The 15453-nt window shown below is 36.2% G+C and overlaps 1 protein-coding gene across 1 annotated transcript in view; it reads right to left on the bottom strand.

The window, feature by feature from the left end:
* The window catches only part of AK5 (adenylate kinase 5), a 135884-nt gene that overhangs the window by 16015 nt on the left and 104416 nt on the right, over positions 1-15453 (bottom strand). Inside the window, exon 10 of the mRNA XM_026700200.2 lies at positions 14201-14245. Coding sequence (XP_026555985.2) covers positions 14201-14245 — 45 coding nt within the window. The remainder of the gene's footprint in view (positions 1-14200; positions 14246-15453) is intronic.

Here is a 15453-nt window from a genome sequence, read left to right as displayed (position 1 = left end):
TTGCAGGAGGCCATCACAGATGAAAATGGAGCTCAGGAGCCTGTTTTCTTTAGCAGAGTGCTCAGGCCACCACAGGCACCCCCAACACAAGTGACATCACGCCCATCCCGTCCCCCCAAGATCAAACACAACCCTGATGTGGCCCTCAATAAAACCGAGTTTGACATCCCTGACAAAATGGGATGAGCTCCCATTATTTGCCCCAGTATCTGCCCACCTAGCAGTTTGAAACCACGCAAATGCAAATAGATTAATAGGTACCACTTTGGTGGGAAGGTAATACAGTATGCCTCTGACTTATAGTCATGATGGCCACATGACCACGGAAATTGTCTTCAGACAAATCTGGCTCCCTCAGCCAAGAAAAGTAGATGAATGTAAATTTCCTTTCAAGAGATAAATCAGCAGGCACAGCCATATCTTTTCTCTAGGTTGTATCAAATAGTGCCATTCTATCCAAAGATGCCATTATGAATGCTAATATTCCAGTAAAATTGCAAAATTAAACAATACAAGCTAAACTTTTGTAGTTAAAGGCTTTACTGAAATCCACCAGGATCCAGTTCCAAATATGCACGAAGGGGATCAGAGGACACATAAGCAGAGAAGGGATTATTCTAAAAGGAAAATTGTCCCTCCTCAATATATATATGTAACAGGATATCTGAAAGTCTGTATTATTATTGCAGCTTGTCGCATGGTCAGCCACATTATTAGACTGGACTTGGCATTTTTTTTTTGATCCACCTATTGAGTCCTTCCCAAGGTCTTGGGATAGGCAGATGTTGTTGTTTGATGTTTTATCATATTATTATAGGAGTGGAAGGAATGGCAGATCCTGGGGGATGGAATTCAAAGAGGGATCAGCCTAGGGGTGTCAAACTTAAGGCCCGCAGGCCAGATCCAGGCTGCAGGGTGCTTAGATCTGGGCCACGGGGCTGAATTGGAAACTGCAAAGGACCAGCCCGCAGTGCCTCTGCCAGCAAAAATGGAATTTGGAGGGGCAGTGCACCCTCCCGAGCTCCATTTTCTCTCGCAGAGGGTTGCAGGACGCCATTGCAGCTGAAAATGGGGCATGGGAGGGCCGTGTGTGGGGCCCCCAGGTTCCATTTTTCCTGGCAGACGGCTAGCAAAACAAACTAAAACCAAAAGAAAAGGAGAAATGTTTTCCCTTTTGCATTTGATTTGAGCATGCAAGAAGGGACAGGAAAGGAGAAAGGGAAAGAGGAAAGATAAAGAAAAAGAAGGGAAGATGGGAAGACAGCAAGGAAGGAAAAATAAGGAAAGAAAGAAGGAAGGAAGGAAGATTATAATGAGAGTGAGCAAGGGTCTCAGGGAAATCCTGCCTTAGCATTTGGCCACCACAGGTGCCCCCGACATGAGTGACATCAATCTGGCCATGCTTACCTGGCCATGCCCACTCCCCAGTCATGCATACACCTAGCCGTCCAAGGTCAAACACAACCCTGAAGCAGCTCTCAATGAAACCGAGTTTGACACCCCTGGCTTAGAATCTCCATGTAGCCACAAAGGAGCTAAGCTGAACCCCTCTTGAATTCTGTTGAATTCAAGAGGTGCTAACTGTTAGTTGAGAATATTCCTGTGCACCGATGTGAGTAGCAATAAATCACTTTAATTTAACCTTCATGTGTGGATCTGATCTTTCACAACTGACAATTACCAAATTATGTCTTAACAACTACCACATTGATATCATTAAAAATAGCCTTCTCATAACAACTTTCCACATTATGGATCATTTGCAAACAAGTGAGAATTTCTCTACTACTTAATGTTTCTGACAGGTACCCAAGCAAGTGAGAAATTCCATCAACAGTTTTTAAAATTCACATTAGCATATATACAAAGACAATAATTTTGTAGCTATCCAAAATAGAAACCACTATTTACAAAGGTTGTGGTGGAACTACATGGCCTTGCCTTATATGAGATCAACAAGCAAATGTGTTTCCTGTAAAAACCATGGTAAGCTGATGCCTTTCTGGCTTTCAGTCAGGCTCCCAAAATCAAGAAAGACATGGAGAGTTACTTCCGAGAAGTTTCCTTTATTTTAACTCACCTATAGACAGAAATCTTCCTTAACTAAATAGAATAGATTTTTTTTATTGGCCAAGTGTGATTGGACACACACAAGGTAGTCTTTGACTTACAACCAGTCGTTTAGTGCCTGTTTGGACTTGGCACTGAAAAAGTGACCTATGACCGTTTTTCACACTTATGACCATTGCAGCATCCCCATAGTCACATGATCAAAATTCAAACACTTGGCAACTGATTCAAATTTTGGATGGTTGCAATGTCCTGGAGTCCCTTTTGCGACTTTCTGACAAGCAAAATCAATGAGGAAGCCACCTTTACTTAACCACCGTGTTATTAACTAAACAACTGCAATGATTCACTTAACAACTGTGTCAAGAAAGGTTGTAAAATTGAGCAAAATTCCTTTAACAACTGCCTCACTTAGCAACAGAAATGTTGGGCTCACTTATGATTGTAAGTTGAATTTCTTAACTCTTTCCCAACCAAATTACCTAAGCTTTGCTATCTTCTTGGGCCTCTGAAATCTAGCCCCTCCTTCCTGGGAGTACAACTACATTCTACCATATTTTCACTGGTTAGCAAGATAGCTTTTGCGAGGGGAATTGCCCCTGAATGCTGCATCCAAGCCGGTGTTTTTCCAGATCAAAGACAATATTCATCATCCACTTAATTTTGGATATGAGTAAGCAGGGAAAATTACTGTTTTACTACTGTTTTACAATCAATTTATGACGAAGTGGCTGAGTTTGGATTATATCAGGCTCACACTCCCAAAACATCCTTTACAAATGTTAAGCTTCACTTATATCTTAAATTTATTTTTTTATTTTTTAGTGTATTCATCTAGTGAGTTTCCACCTCCTTAAAAGATGACAGTGTACATTTGTTTTGAAAACATTTTCATATACTTGATTTTTGGGGGGGATTATGCAGCAAAAGAGTATGGATTGTATAGTTAATTATGGAATAGGTGCCAGAGGGATTTAGAATGATTGTAATTTAGTTATTATATATTGTACTTATTAGTTATTTATATATTTTACTTAGAATTATTTAGAAGATATTTTCTCAGGGGAAAATGGGGATTGCTTTCCTTTATGTTATGATAAGGAAACCCTGAAGGCTGGATACTTGATCCCGAAAATAAAGAAAATAGAGCAGAAATCCTTACCATAAACTTTTGGATATCTATCAGTGAGGTTTCTCAACAGAATGGATAACACGCTTGCTAACATTATCAGAGCAAAGTTTTTCTAACAAAGTCATAAGCAATAAATATGCTAGAATGAATACCCATGAAATTAATTTGAAGGGGAATTTAAATATAATACAAATAAATCTGAGGGGATGACTCATTCCCTAACGGAGATGAATTAAATCAGAAAATTGATTTGGATTTTTTTTTCCTCTTCTGAACAAACAAAACAGCTCTGCTAAGATTTTGAAGGACCTTTCTAGAAGTGACAAACAAATGGATAAATTTTACATTGATAAAAAGAAATCCATTCACTTTCTGAAGGATTTTCACTTTGAAAAACAGATGAGTAGAAAGGTGCTTCTGAGACATTTTTAACAGGTTTAAGAATAATTTTAATCTTAATTTTAAAATTAAAATTATTTTTTTGTTTTTTCAAGGGTTAAAAGAAAAAAAAGTATATTTGGTTATTCTTAGTAGACTTTTTTGATGACAGACAATGATTGATGTAGCATTTGGACCTTGTTTTACTTACCTAAGAGATGAATATTGTGGGAGATTGTGGTTTATTTAGAGAGAGCAATAAACTATTAAAATTATTTTACCTTCTGGAATGAAAGGGAAAGTTACTTTTTTCCCCTTCTCCCTTTTTTTCTGTTTTACCCCAATTCTTTCTATAAATGTTATTTGTAGCTTCTGTTGTTTCCATTGACTTTTATTCTCAGATAGCAGAGACAACAGATAACAGATAATCAGAGTTAGAAGGGATCTTGTAGGTCATCTAGTCCAACCCCCCGCCCAAGTGGGAGGCCCTACACCAGTGGTAGGATTCATATTTTTTTTTTTACTATCAGTTGTGTGGGCATGGCTTGGTGGGCATGGCAGGAAGGATACTGTAAAATCTCCAGTTAGAGGTGGTATTTGCTGGTTCTCTGAACTACTCAAAATTTCTGCTACCGGTTCTCCAGAACTGGTCAGAACCTGCTGAATACCACCTCTGCCCTACACCATTTCTGACAAATGGCAATCCAATCTCTTCTTGAAAGTCTCTTATAATGTTTAGCAAAGTTATTTGGGGGGAAAAACCAAGTGTGTGCATTGCTGTTGTCAATCTGAATCTGGACTCTTTCAGCTCTTCAGAAACTAATTTGTTTGCCCTTAACTTGTCACAGTCATATCAAATCGATTTTTTTTATTATGGTGATAGACCATCGTAGAAAGAATAAAATGCAAATAGTAATTTTAAAACTGAAAAAAAATACCTTGCTACAGTAAAACTTCTAAGAATTCCTAAAACCTAGACAATAAATACTTTACTTTCAAATAGGCTGAAAAAAATACTGCCTGGGCATGAAGAAGAAAAAATACTGAGATGTATTCTTAAACAGTAAAGAAAGTTCAGGTTAGATTTGTATCCCATCCAAATTCTTGACAGCAAACACTGGTTAACAATAAATTAAAACGTACATTCTACTTTTTTTTAAGGGGAAAATTAAATTCCTTCTTTCTCTCATACCAGCAGGCAGTGATTGCTACACCAATATAATTTCATAGTGGATCACATAATACTATTTGCATAGATCCCCGCTGTAGTTGCTCCTTATTACTAGGGACACTTGGATGATGGCTATCTGACAGGCCTTCATAGTATATTCATCTTTGTTGCCAATACCTTCTCTTGTCTTCACTCTTTGGGACCTTCAATTAGGACTTGAACTGGCTTTGATTTAGTGTGAATTATTTTTCTGTATCTCTGAACAGGAAGAAACCCTTTTGGATCAAGACCTTCACTAATGTTACTACCGTATGCTCTTTTAGCCTATTACCCCAGTAATGGGATTCATTTTTTTACTAACTGTTCTGTGGGCATGGCTTGGTGGTCATGGCGTGACTTGGTGGGCGTGGCTTGGTGGGTGTGGCAGGGGAAGGATACTGTAAAATCTCCATTCCCTCCCCACTCCACTAACCTGCTTTCCAGCTCCATTCTCCTGTGCAGGGCAACAAAAGAAGACCCAGCCGATCAGCTGGGACTCGGGGGCCAGAGAATAGAAGAGGGTGGCATTTGCTGGTTCTGCAAACTACTCAAAATTTCCACTACCGGTTCTCCAGAACTGCTCAGAACCTGCTGAATACCACCTCTGTATTACCCTGAATAAGAGGAATTGCAGCCACATGAAAAAGTGGGTGTGGATTCAGAATTCTATATATTTGGTCACTTAAAAATAGGCAGGATAGGGAAGGAGAACTGCATGCATGTTTTCCCTCTGTCACTCTATTCATTTTTTATCACCCTTACAGAAAAGTTGCCTTTTCTGACTGGCGAATAAAGGCGAATTCAAAGACTAAATATCCCAATGCTTTTTTTAAAAGCCCAAGTCATCTTTCAAAGCATATGCTGCAATCAATAGAGCAAATATAAAGACATGATTCTGGCAGATATCTCTGTGATGGAAATAGGGATAGTTTTCACATAACTTCATTAACCAAATAAAGTTCTATTTATTCACCATCCACCTGCCCTTTTCATATGACTGAGAAAAAGCTATCTGTGCAAAAAAAATAAAATAAATCCAGTTTCCTATTATCATTTGACATTATTTTTCTTTCCACCTGGCAGTCCTTGAATTTAAGACTAAATGAGCATAAACACCTTGAGGATAGATGCAAAAAACTAAAGAAGTATTAACAAATCCTATGCCATGCCAAAGGTTTGTCTTGGTATTTTTGTAATCCAGATAAATACATTTAGAGACTTTTTTCCCTTACATTTGTTTAGAAAGTACGGTGGGGAAAGATTATCTTTATGCTAAATAAATAAATACGATAGTGTCTAAAAATAACATTTCCAACTAGTATTATATTCTGCTCACAATTCTTGGCTTGAATGCAATCAAGAACTGTGTTTAGATGAGTAGGGTTTTCACTTAGAGTTAAAGTGATGCTATCTTTTACCTGAATTTTCTTGGCATAATACTAAAATTCCTGGCACTCCACTGAAGAAGAAAGATGGAATTAATTACAAAAGTTGATTTTCATTTTGTTCACTCATCTGATGTCTTCCTTTGGGAGTGTGACTTTATTACTATTACAATCATTTTATTTAGGGATGAGGACAAAGCACCAACATTTTTCTCTTTGATATAGTACCTTTTTTACATACAGGTAAAAATCAGAGAGAGGAAGAGTATTCAATATCTTTTCCGGTATCTTGAGTTATTTAATAATAAACAGTAAAGGAGGGATATCAATAAAATATAATAAAATAAACTACATTAATGGAGGTCTGAATCTTCATGGTTTCTTGGGTGCTAGGTATTGTGAGGTATTGTCATTTATAGACGACTTTTTAAAGCACAGCTGTTGCCTCTGAGTCATTATTGACTGCTTCGGTTCCTGATCTTTTAAGAGTTGGAAAAGCAGCAGCAGAAAGAAGGGAATATTTTCTGAACAGACTTGTGCACAGCAACCTGTTCTTTCAAAAAAAGGACCAGTCAAACAAACCACTTCAGAGTTACCAAATACTCCGCTGGTTATTTCCAAAGCATCATGGAAACCTCTCAGAAATGATCTGGAAAAAAACTTCTTTGCATTTGGTATAACAGATTAATTTCTCTGGAGAATTATAAAATCATGATGTTGCAAGCATAGCTGCATATGAAAGGGGCAGAGCTCATGTCATTTTTATTTAAAAAAAAAACCCTGGTCCTGGAGCTGTCTCTGGTGCCACTTATTTAAGAAGTTAACTTAAGCAATATACTTTCTATTCAAATAGACATTTATCATGGTCCAGAATAGATATGATTTGGATTTCAACAGATTTAATATCTAGCGTTCAAGAAGTAAACATTGAAACAAGTACTTGGGCGGACCATAATCCATTGACAATTAAATGGAAGGGACAAAAAAAAAGATCGAGATGGACGTTAAATAATACTATTCTAAAGGAGAAAGAATTCATACAATGGATGGAGAAAGAACTGGCCTTTTTTTTTAAAGAAAATAGAAAGGAAGACACTTCAATACAGAATGTTTGGGATACAATGAAGGCATATGCCAGAGGCTTAATAATAGACTATACAAGAAAAAGAATATTAGGAAAAGGCAAGCTATTAAAGCCTTGGAGGATGAGTATAAAAGACTTGAAAAAGAATTACAGAAAATGCCACAGAAAAAGACGTTAAACTGAAACTGGATATAACTAAACATAAAATGGACTTAATAGAGAAAGAAGAACTGGCACAGAAAATTAGGAATGCTAAACAGAATTATTTTGAAGATGCAAATAAGCCAGGTAGATGGCTAGCATATAAGTTGAGAAAGGAGAAAGAGTCGAGGAAAATATTGCAGTTAATAGATGACCAAGGTCAAATTTGTCATGGCAGCAAAGAGAAAAAAGAAATTATTCGAGATTTTTATAGACATTTATATAAGAAAGAAGACATTGATGAGGAGAAAGTTAAACAGTATCTGCAGAATGCAAATCTACCTAAGATACCCAAAGAGACTGAAGAAATGTTAGAAAGTAATATAACAATGATGGAATTAAGTCAAGCACTTAAGAAACAAAATAACGGGAAAGCACCAGGTCCAGATGGGTTTCCTGCAGAATTTTATAAAACATTTCAAGAATCACTGTGTATTCCACTGTTAGAAGTTATGAATGAAGCTATGTCAAAGAAGATGATACCTAAAACATGGTCAGAGGCCTATATTACACTTATTCCAAAAGAGGAGGCGGATCCACTTCAAATTAAGAATTATAGACCGATTTCTTTATTAAATGCAGATTATAAAATTTTTGCTTCAATATTAGCAGAAAGACTTAAAAAATATTTGAATAATTTTATTCATCCAGACCAAAATGGATTTTTGCCAAAGCGGCAAATTAGAGATAATATGAGAGTAATTCTGGATACTTTGGAATACTATGAGGCGCATCCTGAAAAGCAAATGACTTTGATATTTTTAGACGCCCAAAAGGCATTTGACAATGTGAATTGGAGATTTATGTTACTTTTAATGGAACAGATGGGTTTTGCTAGAAGATTTATTCAGGCAATAGAAGCAATTTACCATGAACAAACAGCTAAGGTAATGATGGAGGGAGAATTTACAGACTCTATTAATATAAGAAAAGGCACAAGACAAGGATGTCCTCTTTCTCCCTTGCTATTTGTATTGACTTTGGAAGTGTTGAATAGAAATATCAGAGAAGATAAAACTATAAAAGGAATGAAAATCAAAAGGAAGAATTTAAATTACAGGCTTTTGCAGATGACCTAGTCTTTATCTTAGAAGACCCTATAGAAACAGCCTTGAAGCTGCTGGAAAAGATAGAGACATATGGTGAGGTGGCCGGTCTGAAAATAAATAAAGATAAAACAAAGATCTTGCCAAAGAAAATGTTATTAAGACAAAGAGAAGAATTGGCAGATTTGTTGAAAATCCAAGTTACAAACAAGGTTAAGTATTTGGGGATATATTTGTCACCAAGATGTAGTACATTAAAAGAGAATAATTACATTAAACTTAAACAACAGATAGCCCTAGATCTGAAGAAATGGGAAAACCTACAATTGTCATTAATAGGGAGGATTTCAACAATCAAGATGAATATTCTACCCAGAATCTTATTTTTGTTTCAAACAATACCAATTAGGCTTGGAAAAGACTATTTTGAGGACTTAAATAAAATTGTGTTGAAGTATATATGGCAAGGTAAGAAAGCGAGGATAAAGCTAAAGCTCTTGCAGGATGCTAGAACTAGAGGAGGGTTTGGCCTGCCTAATTGGGAGTTGTACTATCAAGCTGCAAATTTGACGTGGGTTAAAGAATGGATAACATTAAGGAAGACTAGATTGTTGACGCTAGAAGGTCATGATTTGCTGTTGGGTTGGCATGCTTTTCTATGGTACAAGGGAACCAAAACACAGGGCTATTTTAGAAGACATTATATACGGGAGTCTTTGTGGTTAAACTGGGAGAAGATAAAAAAACAATGTTATTTGAAAATTCCAGTTTGGTTATCGACGATAGAAGCGTTTTCTTATCCTATAATCTATAAAAAGGAACAAACAGTTAGATATGGGGAATTACTAGATGAAAAGGGTGAACTTAAATCGATACAAAACTTAGAGGAACAAGGTATACAGATGAATTGGTTTTCATATGCGCAAATACACTCAAGGTATGATGAGGATTCCAAAACAGAGGGATTCTATGATAAACAGACTGATTTAGATAAGATTTTGATGGGTACTGACGAAAAGGTGATTAAAAAACTATATGGTTATTTATTGGAAATCAAGCTAGAGGAAGAACAAGTTAAAGAAAATATGATTGCTTGGGGGAGGAATTTGGGATATGGGATTGACTTAGAGAAATGGCAGAAATTATGGTCGCAAAATTATAAAATGACAATGTCTACAGCCTATAAAGAAAACTTGTATAAGATGTTTTACAGGTGGCATTTCCCCCCAACAAGGATAGCAAGAATGTTCAAGAACAAATCGGAAAAATGTTGGAAATGTCATCAGAAACCTGGTTCATATTACCATATGTGGTGGACTTGTGAAGATGCTAGAAAATATTGGACTAAAATCCGCATGTGGCTGGAAAAAATGACAAAGAAACATATAGACTTGAAACCGGAGCTTTTCTTATTGGGAATCTTACCAGATGTTTATAGTAAAGATTTGAAATATTTGATTGTAAATGTATTAACTGCGGCTAGAATTGTATTTGCAAAAAATTGGAAAAATGAGAAAATTCCATTGCAGGAAGAAGTTATTAAGAAAATATTGGAATGTGCTGAGATGAGTAGATTGACATTTGAAATTAGAGAGCAAGAAGATAAACAATTTTATATAATTTGGGACCTTTTCTATCAATGGCTGGATGATGAAATACAAACATAGAATATTTAGAATGTTAGACAATAAGGAATATTATTGACTTCACTTTTCTTTTTTCTTTTGGCATTTGACATTATATTTATAAAATGTTTTTTCTTTTTTTTTTCTTTTTTTTAGGATAGAATTGGTATGATTATATGATTTGTTATAGAATAAATTACTTAAATTATAGTTATCTCATAAGGCATGATTGAATAAAAGTATAGTCAAATCTTTTTTTTTAAATAATGATATGAGGATATATAAGTTTGGATTGATAATAAGAGTTATTATGTAAGGTAATTGTAATTGTGACTACGAAATGAATGCACAAAACTGATGAACCAACCGACACACTGTTTGTATATAAGTATGGATGAGAGTTGATGTTTTTATGTTTTGTTTGTTTGTTTGTTAAAAAAACAATAAAATTGTTTTCAAAAAAAAAGGTAAAAGTAAGAGGATTATCTAAAGAATTTAATTATCTACTCTTGTGCTTTATGTAACTGATGAATAATTTTACAATGCCTAGTTGAATAAAAATATTTTTGCCTGAAAAAAAAAAAAAGAAGTTAACTTATTAAACTTAATACAACATTTCTATCAAAGGAATGATTTTTTTTTTTCAGGTTTGTGCAGAAGTCTGAAAGCAGCTGGGCTATTTTAGTAACAGAAGATGAAGTCTGAAGCACTTGTTCCAATCCTCTCTGAAGTATGCATGGCCCGATTCTGTATGCTTCCAGCAAATTATTGTAGCAAAACATAACATGTATCCATCAGGAGATCTAGCTGAAAGAAGACATTGGATTGGGAAGCTATTCAATCTGAGATATTGGCCAAAATATACTGGCTATCTGTACAAAAATAAAAACCTGTTTCCTGTTATCATTTGACATTAATTATTACTTATTACTCCATCCGCCAGTCTTCGAATTAAAGACTAAATGGGAATAAATACTTTCAGGGTAGATTTATGCATCCGAAAAGCTAGGGTTTTTTTCTTTAAACAACTCTCTCTAATTCAGCCTCAATCCAATGATGTCACAATCATTGCTTTGTTTTCTGTGTCTCCTCGCTTGCTTCTTCTCTGTCTCTAATCCCACCCTTTGGTAATATTAGTTAAAGAAATCAGACAAATCAAGTGTTTCTCCATTGTTGAATTTGGGCGATTCCAGGGACAACATCAAAGTGTGGGGTCCTGCACCTGTGTCCGTAGGCTGACCCCTTTTGCTTTAAGCAGCTGGAGAAGAACGCCTCCATGGACCCTTCAGAGGACAGTAAGAAAGGAGCAGATTCTGGCAATGTGATTCTTTTTTGCATCTGCATTTATCACACAGTTGCCAGCAGCAGATGATCAATGGAGGGAAATACTCAGTGCCATACAAAAGAGAGGGCAAACATATCCAATTACAGACTGATCTGTCCGTGGTATATTGTCAGATTCAGAGATTTCCTTGCTTACAGAAGATCAGGGAAATTATCAGAGGGTTTGGTTCCTTCCCTTGTGGATCAGCAACAGTATTTTGTGCATGTCCTTCTATAGCTTCTCTTGCTTGCCTGGGCAGGTCAGGCAGGAGGGGTATTTTCTCCAAAAAAGTTGCATCTAATGGGACCCAGGTGGCTCTGCATCTTCTCTGCTATGGACCCTGCCATCTGGAATATTATTCTTTCAGAAGGCCTTCTCACCAGTTTTTTGGGATCGCAGGGATAACCTATAAGGTAGCCAGCTATATGAGATTAAAGAGATGCCCTTCTACTTCCTTGGGTTTATCTGTTTATTCATTTTTGATTGTTAGAGATCAGGGGTGTCAAACTGGCAGACTGCAGGCCAGATGCATCACACACACAGGCCACGCCCACCCCCAGCTCTGCAAAGGGGGGAAACGTAGCAAAATGTCATGTGACAGCAATGTGACACTGTGAGTTTGACGCCCGTGTTATAGATTGATATGGAGTTTTGAACTGTTGCTGTGCTGTAAACTTCCCAGTCACATGTTTGTGAGATGGATAGCTATATAAATATGCTAGTATATATAAATAAATAAATTAAAAAGCCCATTGTCATGTGTTAACAGAATTATGAATGAAATTGTTACTTCCTGAAGAAGAAGAATCTTCTCCCACCAGAAATGAGATTAGCTACCTCTCTTTCCATATTCTGCAAGATCTGGCTTTGCTATCAGGAATGGGATTGTTCCCTTACTTGGATTAACAACATCCTCTCCTGCTCATATGTTTTTTATGGTTTTGTAGTTTTTAGTGGTAACTTTTCATCTATTTATTGGTTTTCTTTTTAATTAATTGTTGCACCCTGAATCATACTTTTGTGAGATGGGTAGCTGTATAGATGATTAATAGGTAGAGATATATAGATGATAGAGATATAGATGATAGATGGATGGATGGATGGATGGACACAGATAGATGAGCAATCATGTAACCATGTGGTGCTGCAACCATCATAAATGCAAACTGGGTGCCAAGAGCCTGAATCACGATCATGGAACTGCAGCACTACTGTCATGGGCACAATTCAGAGAAACAGTTCCCTCATTCAGGTTTAGTCTACCTTCAAAGTCACTGAATGAGTGGTTGCTGAATGAGAACTATCTGTGTATCCTTCCAAATATTGAGAGTTTGAACCTTGAACATCGGTCTTCAGTAAAATAATTTATGTTGTTCCAGTCAATGATTAAAAAACATTTTGGCAGATGTTTATTAACTCTTCTTTTGGAAGCATTATTATTTTTAAAATGCTGCACATCTCTTTTGTGTTATGTGCCTAATTGCCATAGCAACTTCTCCACATTTTTAGGAGTTTGCATGAATTCTAGAATTGCAAAAAGCTTAATTAGCTCCAAAATATGATTAACAACTGAGAAGAATTCAACATTGATACTGGTGGGCTGTGTTTTCATCATGTTCTATCGCTTCAGATTGAGAATGAAGCTTCTCAGGATTCCCCTGGTTATATATTGAAGGTTTATTCATTTTCTCCCAAGGAGGATGATTTGTGTTACTAATGACTTTCAGGATCAAGTGATTCTATCCATGTGTGACTAAATCACTACAGAGAACACAGAGTTGTAATGTTCCTATGCATGTTACCAGGTGATGAATAATGAACAAGAGTCCTATATTCTTAACTGCCAAGAGCTCTTCCTTTCTTGAGGCTTGGTTTAAATGAGTAATGAAGCTAAAAGCCAACTTATATTCACAATGTCTTTTCCCCCCCTCAGTAATATAATAATATGCTTCTCTCATTTTGCCCTACTCTTTTATGATTCACAAGCAATCTCAACTGCACTATTTGCTTAGTACTACAGGTAGCACAATGTAGAAAGGAAAAGAGCTCTTTAAGGAAAGGTTGCTTACACATGCTCAAATACTGACATACGTATGTTTGTGGATAAGTATGTATACATATATTATTACCAATCTAAATCATTCCATGTCAGGATTAAAGCTTCATCATTGAAGATTTTGGACCTTAATGTACCATACTGGCTAGAGTAGGTTGGTTGAAATATGCATCATGTACATTATGTTCCAAAGTCTTCAATGAAGAGGCTTTAATTCTGACGTGGAATGATTTAGATTGGTAATAATAATACCAATTATTCATCCACAATCATATATTATTTTATGTCAGTACTTTTTAAACTCCCCAGTCTAGGAATGAAACAAAATGATTGGCCCAAAGTCACACAGGTAGTTTCGGTTTGAAAAGGAGGACTCAAAATGTTTCCCCACTCCTACTTCAGCACCGTACTCACAGGACTATACTGCTTGTCATGTATATATACATCTTGTGCAGGAAAAAACCACTCTAAACATCTACTAATTTGGATATTAATTAAATACCCCTATTGGTAATTATGAAGTTTCTTCTTTATAGTGTTATGTGATGCTTTATTCTCAATGGTTCTGATCCTGGAGAATCTAAAAAAGACACCACATGTAGACAAATTTATGCAATTAATTAGTACTTGTCCAAAGATTTATTGTATGTATAAAACAAGTATGTCTGGACATGTCTTTTGTTACTCACCAAGTACAAAAATTATGTTTGATTTCCTCAGGTCTTCTGTAAAATCTAAATTAAAATGAAAATAGTTTTAAATGATAGTCATAAGCAAAACATACATAATACCGTAAAATCTATCACAATGATTCTCAACCTGTGGTCTGTGGACCCCTGGGGGCTATACAACTTCATCACAGGGAGTCAGTGAAGGCTTGAAGAAATATTATGATTTAAATCTTGGGTTAAGTCTTGGAGGTCTGTGCCCATGATCCATGGCCACAAAAGGTATTTAAAGAGGGTCCGTGGTGAAGAAAAGGTTGAGAACCACTGATCTATCATATTAAACTTACAATGTGACCTTGTGTGTCTCTACAAGGAAAAGTTGTGTTCCTGAAATTTGTGGAGTACTCGATATTCTCTGAGCTTGGTTGTTTTTTTGCAGATATTTCATTACCCGACTACTGTATGTAATATTGTAAGCGTGGGGTTCATTCCCTGTCTATATACATTAGCTTGCCCTGCCAGTTTTGATGGGAACATGAGTTTCTTGTTGGGAGTTCCTTGATTAAGATGTTTTCTGCTTTGCTTCTTACACAGCTCCTTTTGTAGGAGATTGGATTGTTACTTTGGTAATGGAGCACTTGGTTAGTGTGGGTTGTTTTTCGAAAGACTTGTGTTTTTAATTTGCCATCATTTCCTTTGAATAAGAACATTATTCAGAACAGTACAAATCACTGCAGCAATCCAGAACACAAGAAAAAGGAAATAAATTGCCTATCTTCCAACATCTTCCAACAAAATAGATACCCACGCAACTATCAAAAAGGGCCTGACTACTCAATCCACTACAGCACAATCAAAACAAGCTATGAAAAAGTTAACACAACCAGTCACCAAAACATATCAGAAACAACCAGCAGACTATTACAACCATACAAACAAAACATCATAGCAAAGAAACCAACAAAAGCCCTTGAAGAAACATGACTCACTAAACTCCTTGAGTTAATGCATGGACAGACTCAACCACAGTTTCAACTGGGAAGAATCAACAATCAAGTAGAAAACAATACCTTAACCAGGGAACTATCGAGGAGAAAATCATATCCCCATCAAAAGTGGCAAGGCAAGTTACCATGTATAAATAGGGAGCAAACCTCACAGTTACTCATTCTGATGATGTTAGTTGGGTAATGAAACATCTCCAAACAAACATCCAAGTGTAGAAAGCACCAATGACTCCATAATTCAACCCATGAGCTATATATATTCTCTTC

Source organism: Pseudonaja textilis, chromosome 3, assembly GCF_049901715.1.
Source record: "Pseudonaja textilis isolate UNSWEBS1 chromosome 3, rPseTex1.2, whole genome shotgun sequence".
NCBI lineage: Eukaryota > Metazoa > Chordata > Lepidosauria > Squamata > Elapidae > Pseudonaja > Pseudonaja textilis.
Note: the sequence above shows the minus strand (reverse complement) of the source record. Positions and strands in the feature narration are given on the sequence as shown.